The sequence below is a fragment of the Hypoxylon trugodes genome (genome assembly GCF_022578975.1).
Source record: "Hypoxylon trugodes strain CBS 135444 unplaced genomic scaffold F4822scaffold_9, whole genome shotgun sequence".
NCBI lineage: Eukaryota > Fungi > Ascomycota > Sordariomycetes > Xylariales > Hypoxylaceae > Hypoxylon > Hypoxylon trugodes.
In genome coordinates this window covers 700,076-721,269 of record NW_026250024.1, presented here as the reverse complement: position 1 = coordinate 721,269, position 21,194 = coordinate 700,076, and the positions used below count along the sequence as shown (strand labels likewise).

The window sequence follows — 21,194 nt, the reverse complement described above, 5'->3', positions numbered from 1 at the left end:
ACACTTGCGTGTGGCGTACTGTCCTATACAGAAGTCTAAGATAGCCAATCGATCGATACCTTACTTATATTGGTTGAAATCCAGTGATACTACTCATCCTTTTCGTAATAGTGCGACCGCCTTTAAAACCAAGATTTACCGGTCATATCTACATATTTATCAAGGGAGAAATTATCTTCCTGGGTGCTAATGATTTGGCTACTTGTGTTGACTGTCTACCTAGGGAATTGTCATACCATGCTGTGCTTATAAAGCTACCTAGGTACTCACTCTCCGCTTACCACAGTAACCCCTCTGTACCTCATGCAAGTTGAAGCTAAATCCGACCGTGGCGTTTTTTGTTTGGTTCCGGAAAGGCGCTACAAATTCTTTTTTTTTTTTTTTTTTTTACCTAGGTAGGTACATGTTTCATCTTTTCCCGCCTAGAATACTCAAGCCTAACGGATATATATTCGCGATGGCCTCCTTTCCCAACAATTACATACCTGCATTTCCGTCTGATCGCGCGATCGATGAGAGAGTCCAAGAATTTGTATCGAGATTCTACGAGACATCTGATGACCCAACAAAGAATGAAGAGTGGTTGGGATATTTCCTACCCGATGCCGTAATTATTATAGGCGACAAATCGGCTAAGGGAACTGAAGGTATAATATCTACATAGCGTATCCCCCACATAGTTCGATATTAAGATGTTAAGAGAAAGCTGACATGGTAACTTTTGATAGGACTTCGGAAATTCCGCCAAGGCATGTGGGAACATGTGGAACAACGAAGACATACCCCGGAGAAGGTGTTTCCTGCTTCATTTGGGGGAACCGGAGATGGAGCTTATGTTGAGTATATGCTTCATGGTTCTTTGGATCTAATCACGAAAAATGGCGAGAAGCAAGCTATTTCTTGGGCGGGACGTGCGGTGCTGAAAGATGTGGAGGGTAATTTGAAGTATCAATACTATGAGGTCTACTTGCATAAGTGAGTTGCTATCTTCTGTGTATTATTTCCCTACCGGATGTGATTGATTATTACGCATTTCCCTTCGAATATGAGTGATGCTTGAGCTAAGCAACTGGTTACTAATGAAACCCAGCAGAAAAACTACCTAGCATTTGATGCGATGGCGCAATAATATGGGTTTCGTCACGATAGAAACTCTAAGCTTATTCTTCAAATCCACATGCATCCCTGAATAAAAAAATGGATGACAATCTAAGATTGCTTATATAAAATAAGGCGTCAGCACACCTTGAATTCTTTACGATGTTTGTTGTAGAAATAGCAAACAGAGAAAAACATAGCTCTCGTGGTTTGGATCTTCGGATAGTTATCAGCTGACTTGGTAATTACCCCTCCATCTACGAATCTTAGACAATAGGAAAATACCTAGGTAGATCACGATGGGCAGGTGAGAAATGAACGTGGGGAGCTTTCAGCCAGGTGGCAGGCTAGGCGTGACGGGGCTTATAGATTACGATGATGATGACAAGTCTCGTGATGAAATCATTCGGAGTAATCCAAATATGAATTGCCTTATTAGAATTATTAGAATCGTTTGAATATCTCATCTGTGACCTCAAAGCCACTTCATTCATACATTCATACATTCATACATATAGAGTTTCGTTCGCTTCTTTGATGATTCCTTGCTGTACCTTTTTGAATGATTTGTTCGGAGTTTATGATTCAAAGAGCCGATGACGTAACATTGTACTCGCTTGATAATGGAATTCACATGAATGCATCCACGTTATTTGTCGTCATCGGTCTTTTGATTCTTGTTGTTGTTCATAAGATCAGGTACACATACAACGTGAAAGAATAATGAATTGCATTGAAGCTTAGAGACAATAAACAAATTCCAGCTCAGCTCGACACAGCACAGGGCAAGCTACAGCGCATCATCCTCGCACCTTCACATCAAGCTTCCAGCTGTCTTAAACTCGGCTTGATCCATTCCCAAGCTAGGAATAGCGAGGGGCTCCAGCTGATTGTGCATGTGCATAGCTCAACTGGATCGGTTACATTCCCGGTTTATCCATTCGTGGTACCTTATTAGTGGATCTAAATTATGTACTGCATTGTAAATAATGTCTGCCTAGGTATTGTACATATACGATACGACTCTACGACTTCTTAAGGCGTATCTGAGGATAGATAAATATTGATATGTAATTTGAGGGACAACTGGATCGTATCGAGACGTCTTCCTTTGAGTAAATAATTTTGGCTGTCAGAAATGAGTTGTAATTTAATACTTGGAAGTCTAGCGCTTATATAGTCCTATGAATTACATATTTTTATGCTTAGATATACATACTTAACATAAACTAAACTATGGAATTATGTAACTTACATAATACACATATTAATAAAGGTACATTAGTTGGAAAGTACATACCCAACACCCTTTCAAACCATGCTTGCGGCAACCATGTTCCTTGCTCCTGAGACCCCCCAGGCTGTTCTAAGTGCCCCTCCACATGTGCCTATCGCGCCTATCTACAGGCTAGAACTTACTAGATTAGTGACATTAGTGACTTACACGTAGAACTTACCCCTGTCGGGTCATTTGTTCTATTTGTCCCCCAACGAAGCCCCGTCCCACTATGGAGTTGGTAAGGGTTGTAGGGGTTGTACGGCCCTGTATGGGTACATTCCCCTCTCCGTTCCCCCCCATCTCCCCCCATTTCCTATGCGATTTCCAATGCGATAGGCAAGTCTTGTTACATTGATAGCGGTTGTACCTTAACGCTAGGTACATATTGATAGGTACCTACGCGCTACGCTACCCGTTAGGTAGCTGCCCCGCCTTTACCACCCCATGCTCTTGTACTCTTTCCAGTCTTCCCTCACTTTCTTTGGAGGGACGAGGGAGCCGATAGGGACGTGCCTCTTCTCTCTCTCTCCGACGAGTCATACATCGTATCCTGGTTCCTGACCCTCCTTCTCTCCCGGGTCCTCAGGTCCTTCAACTCAACTCTTCTCTCATGTCAAGTTAACTCAAGTCAAGTCTTCTCTATACTATGTTCATCATCTTCTCGACCTTTCTCTCTTTTGATAATCAAAGCGGAAACCAAACTTCTCTCTCATAGATTTCGATATCCTCTTGTGAATAACTACCTTATACAGCAGTGCTGTCATATGTCCCTGTCCCTCTTCATCGACGACTCTTTATGAAAATACCTATTACTACTACTATTACCATCTTGTAATTAATACCATAAGCCGTCTTTCACTCTTGTTCGGCTACCTGCGTTTGCCTGTTCTTTGTGTTTCCCCCTCTTAAACCCTAGCTTCGACTCGTTCCCCAGCGTCGATCGCGTACAACGCGCTTGTGTTGCTTTGTCCTTCCGACTCCTTCATCGAATCAACTTCTCGGATCTTAATACTATACCCAAATCCGACAATCACCTTTATTTGCGATAAGAAAACTATTCTGACTCTTCCTATATTCTATCGTCTCTTTCGTACCTTGCCCGCGATATAATTCGTTTGCGAACTCTGCCTTGTGAATAGAGCTCATCTTTGAGCTCTTCCGCTGGCGAGCAGGAAACTGCCCCAGCTATCTGCTAGCACCACCCTATGCCCGGTTCGTCCACCCGCGATACCTCCCCGAACTCGTCTTCCTCCGTGGGGAGGAAGATTCGTAATAAACGGAACAAAAAGCTTACGGAAGGTGATGCGCCAGGTTCAAAGAAGAAGGATAAGAATGTTAAAGATAGCGGCGGGGTTGTCGCGGCGGTGACCAGACATGGTGCTAAGTTCACGTATGTCCATTTCTGAATCATTTATTCATTATCTTTGTAGTAGTGCTTGTTTTGTTGTCCGTTTGCTTCTGGTTGCTTGGGTTTCGGTCCAACTCGAAAATGGCGTCAACAACGCTGACTGTTACTTAGTAATGGCAATAATGCCAAAGATGAGTCTCTGCGTTTGGACTCTCCTCTGGTCCAGTCTCCTGATCTGAAGCCTGCAACTCCCGCATCGATCCCTACAAACGGTAACGTGGCGATCTCTCCATTGTTAGATGCGGTTTCTACAACGTCGGTATCTGCTAGTACAGCACCGAGCGCTCATGAATGGGCGCGATTGATGGGACCCTTAGCGGGTTCACCCTCAAACTTGATAAGCATTATGGGTGACTCTCCACCGACTCAACCTTCGTCCTACGAAGATCAACGTTCGATACCATACACTTGGAATCCGCAGCGTCAGCACTTTGCTAATAACAACGCTTATTCTGCATCCCCTCCAAACAGTATCAGACGACCTCTAAGCTTTCAGTTAGACGCGCATTATCCCACGAATGATATTCGTTCTCAAGCATCGTCACCTCCGGGGGTGCGAAGAAGTTCAATGCATTCCCCATTTCCTGCCCCGCGCGTTGGATCTCATCCGCCACTACCACATCAACCCCAAGCCCACTTTTATGGAGCTCCAGATATCGATTTTGATCTGAATCCTAAAACTGGTTTGAAGCCTGGCGAGAGGGGTTTCTACTTTGGGTTTGACATACTCCCGAGCCCAGAAGGAGCTCAGGCCTCAGGTAGTGACAACGTTGTGCTTGCGGGGTATGAAGGCGGCATCGACATTTACGGCGTTGGAAAACATGCAGTAGAGCCACTTGCTAGCTTGAAAGGGCTACGAGGTGGTGTATACGATGCAAAAATTCTACCATGGAATGGTGCACCTGATCCATATGGCATCTTCCCTTTAATTGCCCTCGTCATCCACGGCCCGGTGGTACCCCAAAGTGGGCCCGAGATAGCCGTTGATCCCCATTCCGACGGATCACCTAGTCCCCGATTGGACGGCATTCGTACGCCCCAATCCGATAGTAACCAGCGGCAAGTCAACGTCGGAAAAGCTCTCCCAATCATCGATGCTTATCAAACCACTGTAGAGGTGTACTCCTTGGCGACGAATAAGCTAGTTGATGTGCTTTTGCAGGCACCAAAAACTCCTATTAAGACTCTTGTCACGAATCCGATCTTCCGAAGTCCTCCACCAGCCGGTGCTTTTCAGATCCGTGCGGACGCAGGGAGTATTGTAGTCTCTTCCGGACTTACGGGTGAGTGTTGGATTTACCGACAGGTAGACCTTGACCAAGACGCCGCCGGACATCAGTTCTATTGTGTCGGAAAGTTGTGGACGAGCCTAAATGGCGACTCGAACGTTGAAAAAGAAAGGAGCTCGAGCCCACTTCCAACCGGCAAGCGCCCACAGATGCCTATTGTGTCTCTCAGTGGTAGATGGTTGGCGTATTGCCCTCCGGCGTCATCGCATCAGAAGTCATTGAATCCATTCATCCCGGTGCCGCTGGAAGGCAAAGCACCCGGTTTATCAACACTCGCTCCTCCGATTTTGCCGAACGAGAGTTCAGACGTTGATCAGCCTATGCCCGACCATATGATGAATCGTTTTATGAGAGAAACGACTCAGGATTTCCTACAAGGAGCTCGATGGGTTACGAAACAGTCAGCTCAGATCTGGAAGAATTACTGGTCTAAGCCAGGCCAGCAAACACAATCTCGCCCACATCAAATGGGCTCTCCGCCCTGGAATGGGGCATATCCGGGAAGGTCGGATGGCTCTCAATTCCCTCCCACGTATGGAATTCCTGGCCAACCCGTGACGAAGGAACCAGGTCTTGTGTCAATCTTGGACCTGCACGGCTTATCAAACTCGAGTACTATTCATCACGTCACTACCTTCAAAGCGCCACTAGGCTGCAGTTTTCTATCTTTCTCCCCGACTGGCTTATCACTCTTTACCGCCAGCAGCAAAGGAGATGTGCAGACAGTGTGGGATTTGATGCGTATTCAATACACGAAATCTTCGGCGCTACAGAATTCGCAGCCAAACAACGGACACGCAACCCGAGTAAGGCAGGTTGCACAATTTTCGAGGATGACTGTTGCTCGAATAGTGGATGTTTCATGGGCGAGGCCGAATGGTGAACGAGTCGCAATGGTGACCGAGAGGGGCACCGTTCACTTGCTAGATATGCCACCAAGTGCGTATGCCTGGCCACCTCCCCGTCGCCGGGTCAGGGTCGAGGATGGATCACCCAAAAGCTCCGAAAATGCTCAGTCGGCGGTTTCGATGGCGTCAAACGCGCTTAGCTCCGCTTACGATGTAACCCGTACTTTGACCTCTCGCCAGCGACGAAGCAGCTCGAACTCACAGACGACTCCTACTATTATGGATCATGCTAGTTATGGAGGCAAGGTACTTGCTGCAGGAATTAGCCATTCTCTAGGTAATGCAGGGACTGCTATCAACCACCTTCGTCACACAGGCGAGAACCGCGTCAGTTTACCACCTGGAAACATGTTGCCAGGCCCATTCTGTGCAACATGGCTCACCGGAAAGAAATACCATACTCTTTTCGTTTTAGGGGACGGTTTGGTTAGGACATTCCCTGATAAAAGCAGGAAGCCAGCAACTGGAAAGGATAGATTACGCTCTCATCGCAACAATCGGTACAGGGATTTCAAGCTGAAGAATTTACCTGACGATCTGATTGCGCCGTTTATCAAGCAGATCATCGACCCTATCGAAGATCTTGAGGCGATTAACCAGGATCATTCGGGAGGCACCACATTGATTTTCAATCCTCGAGAACAACCTATTGACTCTGACTATAGTCCAGAGGCTTCCATTCCGCAAGCCGAAATAGAATCTAGTGCGCCTTATCAGCCATTTCACACCGATAGACGGGTGGGTTTATACATATACGACGATGAATCCACTAAGGATCTTGTACATTCCGTATCACGTCTTCTCGGCGCTTCAACGTTGGGGGATCAGCCTACATACAGCGAGCGTCACCAAGCTAAGGCTTCATCAGATGAACCTTGGGCTTTCGGACAGGCGATCAATGGAGTTATGGTAAATACGGGATTGGCGAACTTGATTGACGAAGATATTGTTAGTAGCGTTGATGATCACCGAGCTTTGCCTGCGTCGGCTATGGAACGAGTCTTGCAGGTTGGTGAGAATGACGAACAAATCGTAGTCACAACCCGACGTCGGAGAGGGGGGAATAGGTCGCCAGAAGCTGACGAAGACGGATTCTTCGAGGATGATTGTGAGGTGCTCGATTTTGCGGACCAGAGAGTTTGAGTTAACTACCAATTTGCGAGGAGTTGATTTTGGGATGCTAGCAACGAGGCGTCTTGGTTCAACACGGAGTTGGATGGAAGTTCAGACTGCGCACACACTTCCGTAATAAGGCTGCTAAATATAGCTTAAGCCACCTTACGGAAAGACAATATTGTCGAACCCTCGCTTAACCCTTGGTTTGGGATTTGGATGGGATAGGACGGAATGGCTTGGGATCGGAGTTATTGCATAAGTCATGTTGCATTACCGAGACACATATGAGATGCATAGTCTCGTCAATTAGAGAGTTGAACACAACTCAATTAGATACCATCAAGTCGCCTCGGCATTTTCACATTTCTTTTCGCTCTAAACGTAGACTGCTTGAGATATATGATCATTTTTGGCATTGCTTTATCGTGGTTTTCGTAGTAAATCGGGTATCCGATTCAGAGCGATATCTTACAGTATAGCTCCTCTTAATCACTGAGCCTCCTCCCACTCCGATTCCTAGTCTCACATGACGTACACGGTACACGTTTCCACAGTTCCTAATATTGTGTAAATTGGGTGATCATAGTATAAAGTTTCAGTACCTCTTTTACGCCTTCTTCTTAGCAGCAGCAGCCTTAGCCTTGGCGGCCTTCTTTCGGTTACTACGGATCATGACGACGCTGAGGAAGGAGCCCACGACAGCGGAACCGAGGAGGATTAGGATCACGGGTATGCGGATGGCCCAGACTCGTGGTGGGAAGAAGTTGTGGAGTGGGTGGTCGGAGTCGACGAATGGCTATATAGTGTTAGAGAATTGGTTCATGGTATTAGGCACAGGGAAAGGGGGGAATGGGGAGAGGTAGAAAAAGGGGTTTGTACCATTGCCAACGTCCACAGCGAGTAGTAGATGAATACGACGGAGGCAGCCACGAGCATGGCGAGGCCGACGAGCGTGCCGAGCTGTGAGGTGGTTGAAGGTTAGTAACCGTCATACATAGACATTCGGTGCGCAGAGAAAGTGAGAATGAGTGGGGTTGCGCTACGTACCATGGTTGATTATGGAGTAGTGATTAGATATGTTATTGGTTTAGAAAGGAATGTGGTGAATGAACTGTTAATTCGGGTTGTATTACTTCGTCGGTTCGTCTTCGTGGATTGGTATAGGTGTCGGCGAGGTGGATGACCTGGCTAGAAAATCTCCCGTCGGACGAGGCGCGACACGAATTAAGAATTTAGTTCAGGAACCGCCGACCATTGGAAGTGGATTGTGGCTGGCGACTCATTGGTCGTGGCTTGAGTTACTTAGCTGCACTATGATACGTGGGTACATGCATAAAAGAACCAATCATGATTTGTTGTACAAGACCTACTTATTAAAAAGCTTGGCCAGCCTCGTTGAAACTTTCGTCACGTTCAGTCTTTCGCCTTGCCTAATTCATCTTTTTCCATCGTCAAAGACCATTTCTTTTTTTCTATTGGGGAGTTCTATCAACAACGAGGAATCTAATAAAACCTGTGGATGATATTCCGAATTAGAAAACTCTACAAAATTGATAGATAAGAGTTAATCGACCGTGGTGGTCAACCGACCATGGCGGAAGTCGAGACGCGCCACCTAGGCGAGCGGTCGCCAAACCAAGTTCCTATCCCTCGATCTCCACGTCGCGACAATGATCGCGGTCGACCTCGAGATGGCGGCGATAAATATCGACCTGCACGCGATCGCGGCCGTCGTTCTCCCCCTCCACGCCAACGCTCGCCACCTCGTCAGCGCACGCCCCCCAAAATGCCAACCGAGGAAGAGAAGCAGGCAGCCGCGAAAGCCGAGTACGAGAAGCTATTAAATATGCGATCGGGAGGCACGTACATTCCGCCGGCGCGTCTGCGCGCGCTACAGGCTCAGATCACGGATAAGACGAGCAAAGAATACCAGCGCATGGCTTGGGAGGCGTTGAAGAAAAGTATCAATGGTCTGATCAACAAGGTCAATGTCTCGAATATCAAACACATCGTCCCGGAACTGTTCCAGGAGAACTTGGTTAGGGGAAGGGGTCTGTTCTGCAGGAGTATTATGAAAGCGCAGGCTGCCAGTTTGCCGTTCACGCCCGTGCTAGCGGCGATGGCGGCGATTGTCAATACGAAACTGCCCCAGGTCGGCGAGCTGCTGGTTAAGAGATTGGTCATGCAGTTCAGGAAGGCGTTTAAGCGGAATGACAAGGCGGTTTGCTTGTCTTCGACTATGTTTATTGCGCATTTGGTCAACCAGCAGGTCGTTCATGAGATGCTGGCTGCTCAGATGTTGATCCTTCTACTGCAAAAACCGACGGATGATAGCGTGGAAATTGCAGTCGGTTTAACGAAGGAAGTGGGTCAGCATCTGGAGGAGATGAGCCCTGCTATCGCAAACATTGTCTTCGACCAATTCAGGAATATCCTACACGAGGCCGATATTGATAAGCGCGTGCAATTTATGATCGAGGTCCTATTCCAGGTGCGAAAGGACAAGTTCAAGGATAATCCGGCTATCAAAGAGGAATTGGACTTGATTGAGGAAGAAGATCAAATCACACACCGAGTCGAACTCAGCGCCGAGCTTGACGTACAGGACGGACTTAATATCTTCAAATTTGATCCGGAATGGGAGGATAATGAAGCGGCTTATAAGAGATTACGAGCTGAGATTCTGGGAGAGGGAAGCGATGACGAAGAAGGCGACGATGATGAAGATGAGAGTTCTGAAGAAGAGGATGAGGAACAGAAGGCGATGGAAATTAAGGACCAGTCTAATACCGATTTGGTGAATCTCCGCAAGACGATTTATCTCACGATTATGAGCAGCATGGACCCCGAGGAATGTGTTCACAAGCTTATGAAGGTCAATCTACCAGCTGGCCAAGAACCCGAGTTACCGTCTATGGTGGTGGAATGCTGCAGTCAAGAGAAGACTTATTCTAAATTCTTCGGCTTGATTGGAGAGAGATTCGCGAAGATCAATCGTCTATGGTGCGATCTTTTTACTCAGAGCTTCGAGAAATACTACGAAACAATTCATCGATACGAGACGAATCGATTGCGAAATATTGCGAGGTTTTTTGGACACTTATTCGGTTCGGACGCCATCGGCTGGCACGCCTTGTCCGTTATTCACCTAAACGAAGAGGAGACAACATCGGCGAGTCGAATCTTCATCAAGATTCTATTCCAGGAAATTTCTGAAGAGCTTGGCATGAAGAAATTGCAAGCGCGGACGCGAGATGAAGCTCTACAGGATAGCTTTACTGGTCTCTTTCCCCGCGACAATGCACGTAATGTACGATTCTCGATCAATTACTTTACGAGTATTGGTATGGGTGCTCTAACGGAGGAGATGAGAGAATACCTTGCAAATATGCCAAAGCCAGCTCTTCCTGCACCTCCCGCCGATGAAGATTCCGATTCCGATTCAGTTTCTAGTTATTCCTCATACACTGGTTCATCCTATTCATCTCGATCTGGATCTAGGTCACGAACACCACCACGAAGAGCTCTTGATAGAGGCCGTTCGCTATCACGAACGCCACCACGACGAGGCAGATCACCATCGTATAGCCGAAGTCGTTCACGGTCTCGTTCGTACTCATCTTCCCGAAGCCCGTCCCCAGGACGAACCAATAAGAGATTTTCGGATTCTCGTAGCCCACCGCCACGTGGCCGTCGGGATTCTAGCTATTCTCGCTACAGATCAGTAACCCCACCGAAACAAGGTCGTGGCAGACCTCGTTCGTTCAGTAGAGACCGTGGTTCCACACGATCTCGTTCATACACACCATCAAGAAGCCGCAGCCCCCCACCACGAAAAGCTGCAGTGAAACATTCATTGAGCCGTAGCCCGCCGCCACGCAAAGCACCGGCAAGACGGAATTCATATTCCGTTAGTCCTCCCCGCCGACCGCGTCGGGGTTCAAGTTACTCCCGATCCCGATCTCCGCCCCCAAAACGAGGTCGCCCCTCAGGAAGGTCACCATCACCTATAAGAAGACGAAGAAACACAAGTTCCGTTAGTAGCGCACCCCGAAAGAGGCCTAGATATGAGGATAGTCGATCGCCTACTCCTGTCGATGTGAAGAGAAGACGATATAGTTACAGTCCAAGCAGATCAAGGTCGCGATCACCACCGCCTCGCGCTAGACGAGATAGTAGGGATAGAGGTTAGAAGCCTAGAAAGTCAAGGCAGAAAGTCAAACGAAGGACTCGTTTTGGGAGCTGCAACTCGTTGGAGACGCAAGAGCTACCTACGGAAAGGGGGATCAAATGCAGTTCATCCAGTCCGTATCCGCTTTATTCGCCAATTTTAAGAGCGTCCCTTGGGATCAAGGAGGAGGTGAGGTAAAGGTAGAGGTGTAATGAGAATAGGATAAGGGGTTAAAATGGCCAATAACTCCAACCCATGTTTTTAGTATTATGCCTATGGTTTCCTACGGCTTGCATCTGTTTTGGTGTTTTAGCAATGCATTAATTTGCCAGGCTTAGTTGTACAATATACCAACCAGACTGAAATTGGCACAGCGGCGAGCAAGCAAGCAGAAGATAGATTATACCATCAAAAATCAAAATATGGCATTTTGAACGCATTTCAATCGAGTAATGTTTAGGTGCTATCGCTTCGGTTACATTCGCATATCATGGGATAATTGTAACATAGCGGCTCATTAGAATTCGTATAATATCTACCAATAGTATAAAATGAAGGAATACTAGTCTTCTAATAGTAATACCTTGCGAGGGTTTCTTCAGTTATAGCGCTAAGATCAGGGGAAAATACCACCTTAAAATCCCTGTTAAGGATTCAAATATTGCAAAATACTTTGTTTAGGTGATAAAATTCGCCTACGTTAACATCGACGTCATCTTCTCTGGATATTTGGGTGCCTATATCTATACTACATACACGGCGTATATAAACTCGGGTGTCTTCTGCCCTCCTGCTGAATGTGTTACGAATACGATAGTAATGACATAATTAAAATCGACATAGTCGGTAGCACGGCGGCAGATCCAAAGAGAACGAGCCATCTTCTACCTACTTTGGCACATATCTTTGCGTTCTGCTTGGCGCGCAGATCCCTGGTCCGCAACTTCACAGCCCGGCTATCCGCACGTCCGTTTGCACATATATCTTTTATATACCGTCTTTACACTTAACACTCTAGTAAATAATATCTGCAGAACCGATAAGCGACCATGAGTAATTCCACCACAGAAGCGATTGAGCCATACCGAATTGCGGTATCGGACGACAAGCTCGAGTTGCTTAAGACAAAGCTCGCACAGACAACATTTCCCAAAGAGACGGATTTTACAAATAACTGGGCTTATGGCACGCCTCTCGACGACATAAAACGGCTCACCCGGACTTGGGAGAAGGACTTCGATTGGCGTCGCGTCGAAGCCGAACTTAACGATACACTACCCCAATTTACTACAAAGATCGGTGTTACCGGGCACGAATATGATTTAAAGATTCATTTCGTGCATAAGCGTAGCGAGAGGGCGGATGCTATTCCGTTGTTGTTTGTTCATGGGTGTGAGTTTTTACCCCTCACCGCCCCCTGGTTAACCCGAATTTGACGATGTATAAAAGGGCCCGGAAGTTTTCTGGAGGTATCTAAAATCCTTCCGCTTTTAACGGCAGGTGGTGAGGATAAGGACGAGGAACCGGCGTTCCATGTCGTCGCACCGTCGTTGCCGAATTTCGGGTTCTCGCAGGGGACTTCAAAGCCCGGGTTTGCGACACCGCAGTATGCGGAGGTGTGCCATAAACTGATGTTACGACGTACGTAAAATCAATAATCTTTTTTTGACCCGGTATTCGTGGTCGGAATTTCCCCATCGTATGATGTTGGGTGTTATTTCTTCCAAGAAATATCACTAACTCCGATCATCATAGTGGGCTACGAACGCTACGCGACACAAGGCGGCGATTGGGGGTTCCCTATCACCCGAATCATAGGGTCGCGGTACCCAGCACACGTACTCGGATCGCATGTAAATTTCATCCTCGCGCAACCCCCGAGCGTGCTGAAAGCGCCGGGTTTATGTCTCCAGTACGCGCTGGGATGGTACTCAGCGCATGAGAAGGCGGGACTTGCACGCACGGCGTCGTTTCGCGGCGAGGGCCAGGGGTACGCGCGGATCCAAGGGAGTAAGCCGCACACGCTGGGCTTCGGGTTAGCTGATAGCCCAGTCGCGCTACTAGCTTGGGTGTATGAGAAGCTGCGCGATTGGACGGATGACTATCCATGGACTGATGAGGAAGTCTTGACTTGGGTTAGTGTGTATGCGTTTAGCGTGGCTGGGGCGGATGCGAGTAGTAGGATTTATTATGAAGAGACGCATCGTGGTGCGAGTGGTGCCGACATGGGAGAGGCTGTTAGATGGAATGGAGGGGTTCCGTTGGGAATTTCGTATTTTCCTAAGGATGTAGTTGTGCTGCCAAGTTCGTGGGGGAGAACCTGTAAGTGACCTAATCGTCTTATATGGATCCTTCTGTAAGGCGCTTGGTGGGGGTCCTTTTTGACTTGGGAATCATTGCTAACCTCAGATGATGTAGTGGGACCAGTAGTATACGAGAAGCGACATGAGGAAGGAGGTCATTTCGCCGCATTTGAGAAGCCAGAATTGCTTGTTAGTGATGTCAGGAAGATGTTCGGGAAGAAGAGTGGGATTGGGGCGAAATTGGCTCTTTGAGTTAGTTGATATTTCAAGGAATTGTGTCAGCTTCATCTGACATCCGCCAAGTTGGCCACCATATCGACCCTTTAACTGATTATATCGAACAATGTAGCTAGAAAGGGAGTTGCTTAATGGGCATGGGGAACATCAGTCAACAACCCCCACTTCATACGAATATTTTACATCTACTGCCTCCGCAATATAGCCAATATGCCGGAGGCCGTTTCTAAGGGATCCGTTATGCCTCATCATCCTTTTAGGTAGAAAAGGACTCCATTTTCTCCCCGTATTCTTCAAGACGATTTCTCTTCTCGAGCCTGCCGTTAGTATACCCACTTCCCTAACAAATTCCCCCAGCCAATCAATCCACTTAGGGTTGAGTAGGGATGTACTACGGTATCTTGGATACAAGCAATTCAACACCAAAGTGCGCAGTGACCCGCCGAATAATGCCTCGACTGCGATATCTAATTCCCAACGAATGTTGTCGAGGTGTAATTCAAGATACACCAAATTAGTGAACGTGTGCGCGTGGAAGACACTAGACTCCGGATGTATCATATCCAGCCAATGTATGTGAATATGGCGAATTGACTCTATGTGGGAAAGTAACATCTCCCAAAGTGTCTCAAATAGCATGGTATCCCCCTGAACCCAGGAATCCATCAACTGGAACTCAAAGGTTTCGAGCGCCCGAGGCCATCTTAATAGATTCTTTAGACATTCGCGGCCGCCGAGGAATTCCAGTACGTATAATTCAGTAATTGGTGCTTTGCCAATTTTATCCTATAATTGTTTGTTAGCAACCGTTTGATGGATGGCATAAATCATTCCACAAACTACCTAGGTACCTTTCTAACCATAGTTTTCCCGCTTTGGTCGCGATAGCCAACAATTATCAACCTCTTTAAAATTGGGAGATCGGATCCCTCGATAAATTCGAAAATTTCGGACCATTTTCCACGTTTCAGTGTCAAATTCTCCAACCGCAGCATATACTCAGTGACTCGCGAAGGAATATCCCATTCTTCCTTTCTAGTGATCGACCCGTCTATATTTAGGGTACGTACGTTCGAAAGTGAACTTATCAAGCTGTCCGAGATCTCAAGCATGTACATATCCTTCGAAGTAAGACCAATCTGCTTACGATGGACATACAACCAAAGGTATTGGCAGCTTTTGGCACGGCTTGAATGTAGTTTCATGCAGCGGTAGTATTTGAAATGGCGAATAGAAAAATTCCAACGAGGCATTATATCGAACGCAGCCGATTGGTATAGTAAGGGGTCGGCTATTTGGTTGAAACGGCGACAGACGAGTAAGACAGCTGTTAGATCTAGAAGAACCTTTGATGAAATATTGGTCGGCCTCCATGTTCGCCATGATATTACGTCAGTGAGGTTTTCGAATATGTTGTAGAGAATTTCGTCTGGTAGCTTCAAGATATAAGGAGGCGGGGTAACCGATCCGGGTGGTTTGGGGTAGATGATGATAAGATTTCCTTCAGAATTCTTACCCAGACGGGTCTGCCTCAACTCCCGGCGCCACCAGCGTATCCGCTTTAAGAACTGCATGGAGAATGAAACTGATCGAATATCTAACAAAGACTTCTATGGCGAGGTCCATCAATGAAGTTGAAGGACCGGTCAGTAAACTTAAGGCAAGTTTTCTTGAAATCTGTACTGAATATGAATGTTGGGAAGAATTATAAAGATTAGGCACCTATGCGTGAGTAATAGGTGCCGTGTGACTAACCACATCGATCCCCGTTTTCGGAATTACGTGATGCCTTTCTAGATACTCAAGGGATAAGAAGTTGGTTGACAGCAGTTTATTTTGAACATCATCACAATTTTTTGGCTTCATTTTTGATGTGTTGCGGAAACTCGAGTACTACTCCTTAATAGGTTATGGATAGTACAAATAACACTGTACCAGTCATAACGACATGTAAAAACGGGTACATACCTAGGTACTTATAAATGGCAACGACATGTCTAGATAGTAGAAACCCGAAATACGGTATGACTCTTCTCTCAATGTGAGAAGGGCACATCGCCACTCATCCCCATTTGGATACCAATCGCTGTGGCTTCATCTAAATCCTCCACAGGCAAGTTAAGAATTGTATTATCGAGACCCCGCTTAGACTGATAATCCCCACCGCCGTTAGGGAAAAATATGCGACTATATAGAACCTTAACAAAGGGCTTCCAGTCTCCTTGTTTGACAGCCTCACGACCCTCTCTCCACCGCTGCTCGGCCGACTCGCGAGTAATGGTCCAATCAGCATCTGTGGTGTTTGTTGTACGTTTCACGCTCTTAAACATATCACGCTGCGTGAGGCGGAAGCTTGATATGTAAATGCAGTTGTTTCGGAACTGGGACAACGTCGGCGACTGGTCTGTTTCGTCTTCGGGGAGTTCTTTTAAGCTTAGGAGGCTTGCCACGGCGCGCCCGCACTGTGACCAAGTTGTCGTGTTGATCGATATATTTCCGTCGCCGAATTCGACGAAGGTACGCTTGTTGAAGTCGAAACCGAATCGATCTGGGCCCCCGCCTAGGCTGAATTCGTACCACTTTGAAGAAAGATGTTAGTCGGTGCATATTTGAGTAAGGATGCAGGAGTCTAAAGCAGAAATATTTTCACATACAAGGTTACACACGAGTAACAAATACGAACTAACTCCGAGGCTCTTGATCTCGGAGAGACTATTGTCGCGGATCAAGCTTAGAATACTATCGTTGCAAAGGGCGTCGTTGTTGGCATCGTGGCCGAACCAATTGGGCATAACGTATGGCACGGCAGCTTTAGCGGCTGCGTGTACGAGCTTGCTGACACTGTCCCGCGGCGCATGAACGGACATGGAGATGATCAAGACTTGCTGACCCCGAAGCACTTCGACCAACGCCGTGTCATCTTCGCCAGTGTAATCAACTCGAGAGACTTGAAGGCCCTCAGGTAACTTATTTGTGCTGCTAGGTCGTGTAATAACCGTCACGACATGCTTTTCGTTCTTTAGGAGATGTTCGGCTAGGACCTTTCCTATCTGACCGCCGGCCTATTATTAATCAGCCACAACTGTTTCAATAGATTAGAATTGCGTCAGAGGCTTGATTTACCCCGACAATAGCCACCCTCTCGATACGGTTAGTGAAGCCGTGTGGCTGATCCTTGGCATATCTCGTAGTCATCGTAGTTATGATTCAAAGATGAGAAAGAAACGTGTCCCTGTGAGACTATCGCCTCGATGAAAACGCTCACGTTGGATATATACATGTTCATATTGTACACTTATCAGGAGTTCATCCTCCGGAGTTTGGTGTCCCGTGAATCGGATCGGAGTTATCGGTATTAATAGGTCCCGGACCGGCTCCGGTAACACAGACGGGCTTGGCACTTACAAAACCGGAGATAACTAAATTGGGAAGCAATCGAGGATTGAGGATGGATTCTATAATATATAATTCAAATAATTCTATTAAAAGCATAAATAAATAGACCTAGTACGCTTTTACTTGCTGAAGCCACTAACGTGTGTTGTGCCTAATTTACTTAGGAGTTCATGTTAATTGGGCTACCGGCACACAGATTGCACCCCCAACTCGGCGGATCTTGCGTTGATTACTGGGACTGAATGTTTTCCAATATCATAAACCCATCTCCCCAGGTATGGCATGCCTTTCGGTGTTATCTAGGTACTTAACTTCTATTCTTCCCAGCAGTCAAGTTTCTTGTCAGCATTATCATAAGTGATTCCTCTTATCACCCTTTTCTTACACCTTTCAACCCAGAGAATGAAGTTTAGAAAATGTGTCTTTCTTACCTAAATCTAAGCATCTCGATATTTATATAGCCTCTAGTTCTTAGATTAAGGTATGACTACTACCTGGAGGCGCAATGCAGTAAGATTACGTCTGTTGTGTAACATCATAACCAGAACTCAGTCACCATGGGTTATAAGACGTCATATTCTAACTTACCGGGTGTATTTCTGCGAAGGACTATTCGCACCTTCAGCCCCCTTTGAGTGAAACGAATTCCCTCCATATCATGCTAAGCATGATGCTTCCAAACAATGCTAGTCTTGCGTGTGCTCTAGTCGCAGAGACCTGCTCAGTTTGACACCTTCTAGTGGCGATCAGGGTATCATTCACTGTATTTCTACCGGAAAGGTTCGCGCGGCTGCGCTATGCCACCTAATAATACATAGACTCGTAATCGGATTGGTGGGTTTATTCCTCGTAGCAGTTTTGCCAATAGAGGATTTTATGGAATATACGAGGCTACCCCCGGCTTACTCGACTGAGGCTTCCACAGTCGGTGCTACGGAAGTTCCTCAAAGGATGAGATTGGGTTAAGAGACGAGAAAGGGGGTTGATGGGGTAATAATTTGTGAAGATAACACGGAACTCCATGTGTGGCGTCTTAACGGGCATAATTGGACTGTATGCGTTTCATAATGTGATCCAAAATTCTGATCATATGGTTAAAAGTTGCTTCAGTTCAACTAGCGGCCAATATCTTCGGATATCCGTAGGCTTGAGAGAAAAGCTTCTAAATCGCCGAGTTTCATGTTGGGTTCAATTCAAGAGGTAATGCATTACTCATACGGGTATTCCCCAAAGGCGTGAGCCGAGATGTGGTTGTTGGAACAGTAAGGGTTACATTAAACCCCATACGTAACATGGCAGACTGACGTGGTCAAGTCGCGGATAGAGGCCTCAATTATCAATAAATAAGAGGGGTCGAAGCGGAAATGCCAGTATTGTATTTTATACCCTACCTATAGTGCAATATATTGCCTTGTAACTGTAGTGCAGCCTTGCGTTCTTGGTGACAGTGGTTATCATTTGGAGTAACTTTGTGCGATCACTACGGGCCCCGCGGATATCTACCTAGGTAAGTACCCAGTGATATACGCCTTATTAAATTGGGGTCATTACTCCGGTATGTATAAGCTCTCATCGTCTTGGCCCGATGATTTCTCTACCGAAGGTATTAAGAATATCTGACATATACGCCAAGCGAAATGAATCGACAAAGGGGCGTTTAAGAATATACGCATGCTCTGGATATTGGCTATAGTTCTTACCGGATGTGATATTTTCGGGGTCTGGAGCAGCTGGGTAGGTTCAGTTTCGGGGGGTTAACGGAGTGTCGAGGTGCTTTGATTCAGGGATATTTTCATCAACTGGAGTGTACTACAAGACGAGCAAAAGATTATTGCACATACTTGAGTACCCATCGGCGATTTAATGGCGATGTTGCGAATGTAACCAATATTGCCTAGAACTTCCACTATTTTCGTCTTGGAAGTTTCGCGTGATAGTTGAAATATGCGATAATGGCTTTGTCGCGCAGTTCTGTGACACTGCATATGTGAGCTTCATAAAATACGACTCATTCATATCCCGAAGTCAGCTGCCGCCATATAGATACGTGCATATCGGCCCCATTGAAATTGAAAGGGTTTTCAGAATTACCGCACCGGAATCATGAATGTGTTGGTTCCGTAGAATTCTTATGTCCGTGGAAAATGCGTGTATATAAGTGGAACATGTACGGCTCGATTTAGGGGGCTCTCTGTGGTGGTGTAGAGCTCGAAAAGAGAAAATCGACAATATCGTGTTTGAAACTTCGAGAAACAATGGCGGCTCATACGATAGAACAACTAAGCGAGACGATTGCTCGTACCTCTGCGCAACTTTCACTTGGCCTCAAAAGTCAAGGTTTTGCATCTCCGACCGTAAATGATGTGGTAAAGGGACCAAATTTCGAGGCTATCAATGTGAAGGCTAGCCGGGAACTCCTAGATGCCGCCTATGAACTTGAGGCTCTCGTGTTGGGACCTTCAAAAATGTTATCCCTTATGGCGTTTATCGTAGGTCTACCTCACAGCTTCTCGCCTAAACCTCCTTACTTATATGTGGGTACGGAACATAGTACCATGATATATCCTCACTCGGCGCGCTTCTTGAATTTAATATTCCAGGGCTTATCCCACTTGATGGGACGGCGACCATCGCCGAGCTAGCATTGAAGAGCAGTCTTTCTGAAGACAAATTGACGCGATTCATTCGCTACGCCACAACCAACTTTATCTTCCGTGAACCTTCGCCTGGTGTTGTCGCGCATACAGCCATATCGGCCGCTATGGTGCGCGACCCTAAGTTCTGCGCCTTTCTCCTTTTCGTCACGGTCAATTGCGCAAATGCTGAGATTTCTATACCGGCAGCGTGCAAGAAGTGGCCGCAAAGTGAGAAGCTTAGCGAATGCGCTGTAAACGAGGCTTACGGAACGAACGATACGTTCTTCCAATGGCTGAGTAAAGACGCCGAGCGCCAAGATAGATTCGATCGTGGTATGGCTGGTCTATCGGGCAACGATAACGGATTAGCGGGTAGACCACAGCAACTTGACATTGAGATATATCCCTGGGTTGAGAAGCTCGGGCCGAAAGCTGTAGTTGTCGATGTTGGCGGTGGCTGTTTGTGAATTCCTTCTCATACACCCCCTTTAATCCCCAAAACTCAGGTAGCTAACTATCTCATGACAAATAGCTGGCCACATCTCCCGCGTCTTGGCACACACCTACCCGGAATTCACTGTGACGGTACAAGATCACCCAAAAGCTATCTCGGCAGCAAAAAGCGACCCCGATCTGCCTCCGAATCTAAGCTATCAAGAACACGATTTCTTCTCCCCACAACCATTACATGGAGGAGATGTATATTTGTTTCGGAAAGTGTTCCACAACTGGCCCCGCACTGAGGCCGTGTCCATCATAAGGGCGCTCGTGCCGGCTTTAAAGCCGGGTGCTCGAGTTCTCGTCTCGGAGTTCCTCATGCCAGGTGCTGAGCGAGGAGAGTCGCTCCTTGAGGATAAGTTAGTACGGCAAATGGATCTACAGATGATGGGTGCATTCAACTCTAAGGAGAGGACCGCCAAGGAGTACGCTGCTCTATTTCAGGAGGCGGATGAGAGGTTGAAGTATCAAGCCAAGTATCAATTCCCTGGTGATCAGAAAAGCTGCATCTTCGAGGCAGTTTGGGAAGGAGATTCTTAGGTGGTTCATTGCTCGTAAAGCTAACTTAGTGATGTTTGTATTATAATCCGCCTCAACGGCGGACGGCAAGTAAGCGCGGAAGAGAGGCGGGGGTATGTACTAATGATTCAACATCTATAGATTAATGGTTAATAAGATTGGCCCGACATGATATCAATCCTTGGCAGTGAGAGGCTTTAGACTCTTATTCGTATTTGCCCAATCCTGACCTAGATATGGCTAGGCGAATATCAGTAAGCAACACCGCAAGTAAATTACAATTCGAACATACGTAGCCAGTTAAACCGGTCCAGGCAGAGTCTTCATTAACATCGC

The 21,194-nt window shown here is 46.7% G+C and overlaps 8 protein-coding genes across 8 annotated transcripts; 5 read left to right on the top strand and 3 right to left on the bottom strand.

The window, feature by feature from the left end:
- Positions 1–457: 457 nt before the first annotated feature.
- On the top strand, positions 458–979 carry F4822DRAFT_433102 (uncharacterized protein; the record flags this gene model as incomplete). Its single annotated transcript, XM_051461781.1, has 2 exons — positions 458–647; positions 729–979. 2 exons carry the CDS (start codon positions 458–460, stop codon positions 977–979), a joined length of 441 nt encoding a protein of 146 aa, XP_051310333.1.
- Positions 980–3,582: 2,603 nt separating this feature from the next.
- F4822DRAFT_445931 (uncharacterized protein) lies at positions 3,583–7,447 on the top strand (the record flags this gene model as incomplete). Its single annotated transcript, XM_051463449.1, has 2 exons — positions 3,583–3,767; positions 3,897–7,447. 2 exons carry the CDS (start codon positions 3,583–3,585, stop codon positions 7,123–7,125), a joined length of 3,414 nt encoding a protein of 1,137 aa, XP_051310332.1. The 3' UTR covers positions 7,126–7,447.
- F4822DRAFT_366768 (dolichol phosphate-mannose biosynthesis regulatory protein) lies at positions 7,416–8,486 on the bottom strand. The gene is made up of 3 exons (XM_051456197.1): positions 8,146–8,486; positions 7,978–8,058; positions 7,416–7,894 (listed from the first exon to the last, which is right to left on the bottom strand). Exons 1-3 carry the CDS (start codon positions 8,146–8,148, stop codon positions 7,706–7,708), a joined length of 273 nt encoding a protein of 90 aa, XP_051310331.1. The 5' UTR covers positions 8,149–8,486; the 3' UTR covers positions 7,416–7,705.
- A 41-nt stretch (positions 8,487–8,527) lies between these two features.
- On the top strand, positions 8,528–11,826 carry F4822DRAFT_415561 (MIF4G-domain-containing protein). The gene has a single exon (XM_051459239.1). It carries the CDS (start codon positions 8,690–8,692, stop codon positions 11,288–11,290), a length of 2,601 nt encoding a protein of 866 aa, XP_051310330.1. The 5' UTR covers positions 8,528–8,689; the 3' UTR covers positions 11,291–11,826.
- A 274-nt stretch (positions 11,827–12,100) lies between these two features.
- F4822DRAFT_366726 (alpha/beta-hydrolase) lies at positions 12,101–13,890 on the top strand. Its single transcript, XM_051456195.1, has 5 exons — positions 12,101–12,235; positions 12,304–12,661; positions 12,719–12,910; positions 13,025–13,591; positions 13,688–13,890. The coding sequence occupies exons 2-5, from the start codon at positions 12,319–12,321 to the stop codon at positions 13,822–13,824; spliced, it is 1,239 nt and encodes a 412-aa protein (XP_051310329.1). The 5' UTR covers positions 12,101–12,235; positions 12,304–12,318; the 3' UTR covers positions 13,825–13,890.
- On the bottom strand, positions 13,675–15,457 carry F4822DRAFT_366734 (uncharacterized protein). The gene is made up of 2 exons (XM_051456196.1): positions 14,661–15,457; positions 13,675–14,595 (listed from the first exon to the last, which is right to left on the bottom strand). The coding sequence occupies exons 1-2, from the start codon at positions 15,381–15,383 to the stop codon at positions 13,957–13,959; spliced, it is 1,362 nt and encodes a 453-aa protein (XP_051310328.1). The 5' UTR covers positions 15,384–15,457; the 3' UTR covers positions 13,675–13,956.
- A 168-nt stretch (positions 15,458–15,625) lies between these two features.
- Positions 15,626–17,081, bottom strand: F4822DRAFT_415557 (uncharacterized protein). The gene is made up of 3 exons (XM_051459238.1): positions 16,933–17,081; positions 16,464–16,871; positions 15,626–16,388 (listed from the first exon to the last, which is right to left on the bottom strand). Exons 1-3 carry the CDS (start codon positions 17,002–17,004, stop codon positions 15,846–15,848), a joined length of 1,023 nt encoding a protein of 340 aa, XP_051310327.1. The 5' UTR covers positions 17,005–17,081; the 3' UTR covers positions 15,626–15,845.
- A 2,379-nt stretch (positions 17,082–19,460) lies between these two features.
- Positions 19,461–20,879, top strand: F4822DRAFT_433096 (S-adenosyl-L-methionine-dependent methyltransferase; the record flags this gene model as incomplete). The annotated part of the gene is made up of 3 exons (XM_051461780.1): positions 19,461–19,694; positions 19,757–20,300; positions 20,374–20,879. The coding sequence occupies 3 exons, from the start codon at positions 19,461–19,463 to the stop codon at positions 20,877–20,879; spliced, it is 1,284 nt and encodes a 427-aa protein (XP_051310326.1).
- Between the last annotated feature and the right edge of the window lie 315 nt (positions 20,880–21,194).

Coding starts and splice junctions, on each gene's coding strand:
- F4822DRAFT_415557 (XM_051459238.1), bottom strand. CDS start 17,004: ATGACTACGAGATATGCCAAGGATCAGCCACACGGCTTCACTAACCGT. Junction 16,872..16,932: donor AGAGGGTGGCTATTGTCGGG/GTAAATCAAGCC, acceptor GATTAATAATAG/GCCGGCGGTCAGATAGGAAA. Junction 16,389..16,463: donor TGTTACTCGTGTGTAACCTT/GTATGTGAAAAT, acceptor CTTTCTTCAAAG/TGGTACGAATTCAGCCTAGG.
- F4822DRAFT_366734 (XM_051456196.1), bottom strand. CDS start 15,383: ATGCAGTTCTTAAAGCGGATACGCTGGTGGCGCCGGGAGTTGAGGCAG. Junction 14,596..14,660: donor GGAAAACTATGGTTAGAAAG/GTACCTAGGTAG, acceptor AAACAATTATAG/GATAAAATTGGCAAAGCACC.
- F4822DRAFT_366768 (XM_051456197.1), bottom strand. Junction 7,895..7,977: donor CGCTGTGGACGTTGGCAATG/GTACAAACCCCT, acceptor AACACTATATAG/CCATTCGTCGACTCCGACCA.
- F4822DRAFT_366726 (XM_051456195.1), top strand. CDS start 12,319: ATGAGTAATTCCACCACAGAAGCGATTGAGCCATACCGAATTGCGGTA. Junction 12,662..12,718: donor GTTGTTGTTTGTTCATGGGT/GTGAGTTTTTAC, acceptor GATGTATAAAAG/GGCCCGGAAGTTTTCTGGAG. Junction 12,911..13,024: donor CCATAAACTGATGTTACGAC/GTACGTAAAATC, acceptor CGATCATCATAG/TGGGCTACGAACGCTACGCG.
- F4822DRAFT_415561 (XM_051459239.1), top strand. CDS start 8,690: ATGGCGGAAGTCGAGACGCGCCACCTAGGCGAGCGGTCGCCAAACCAA.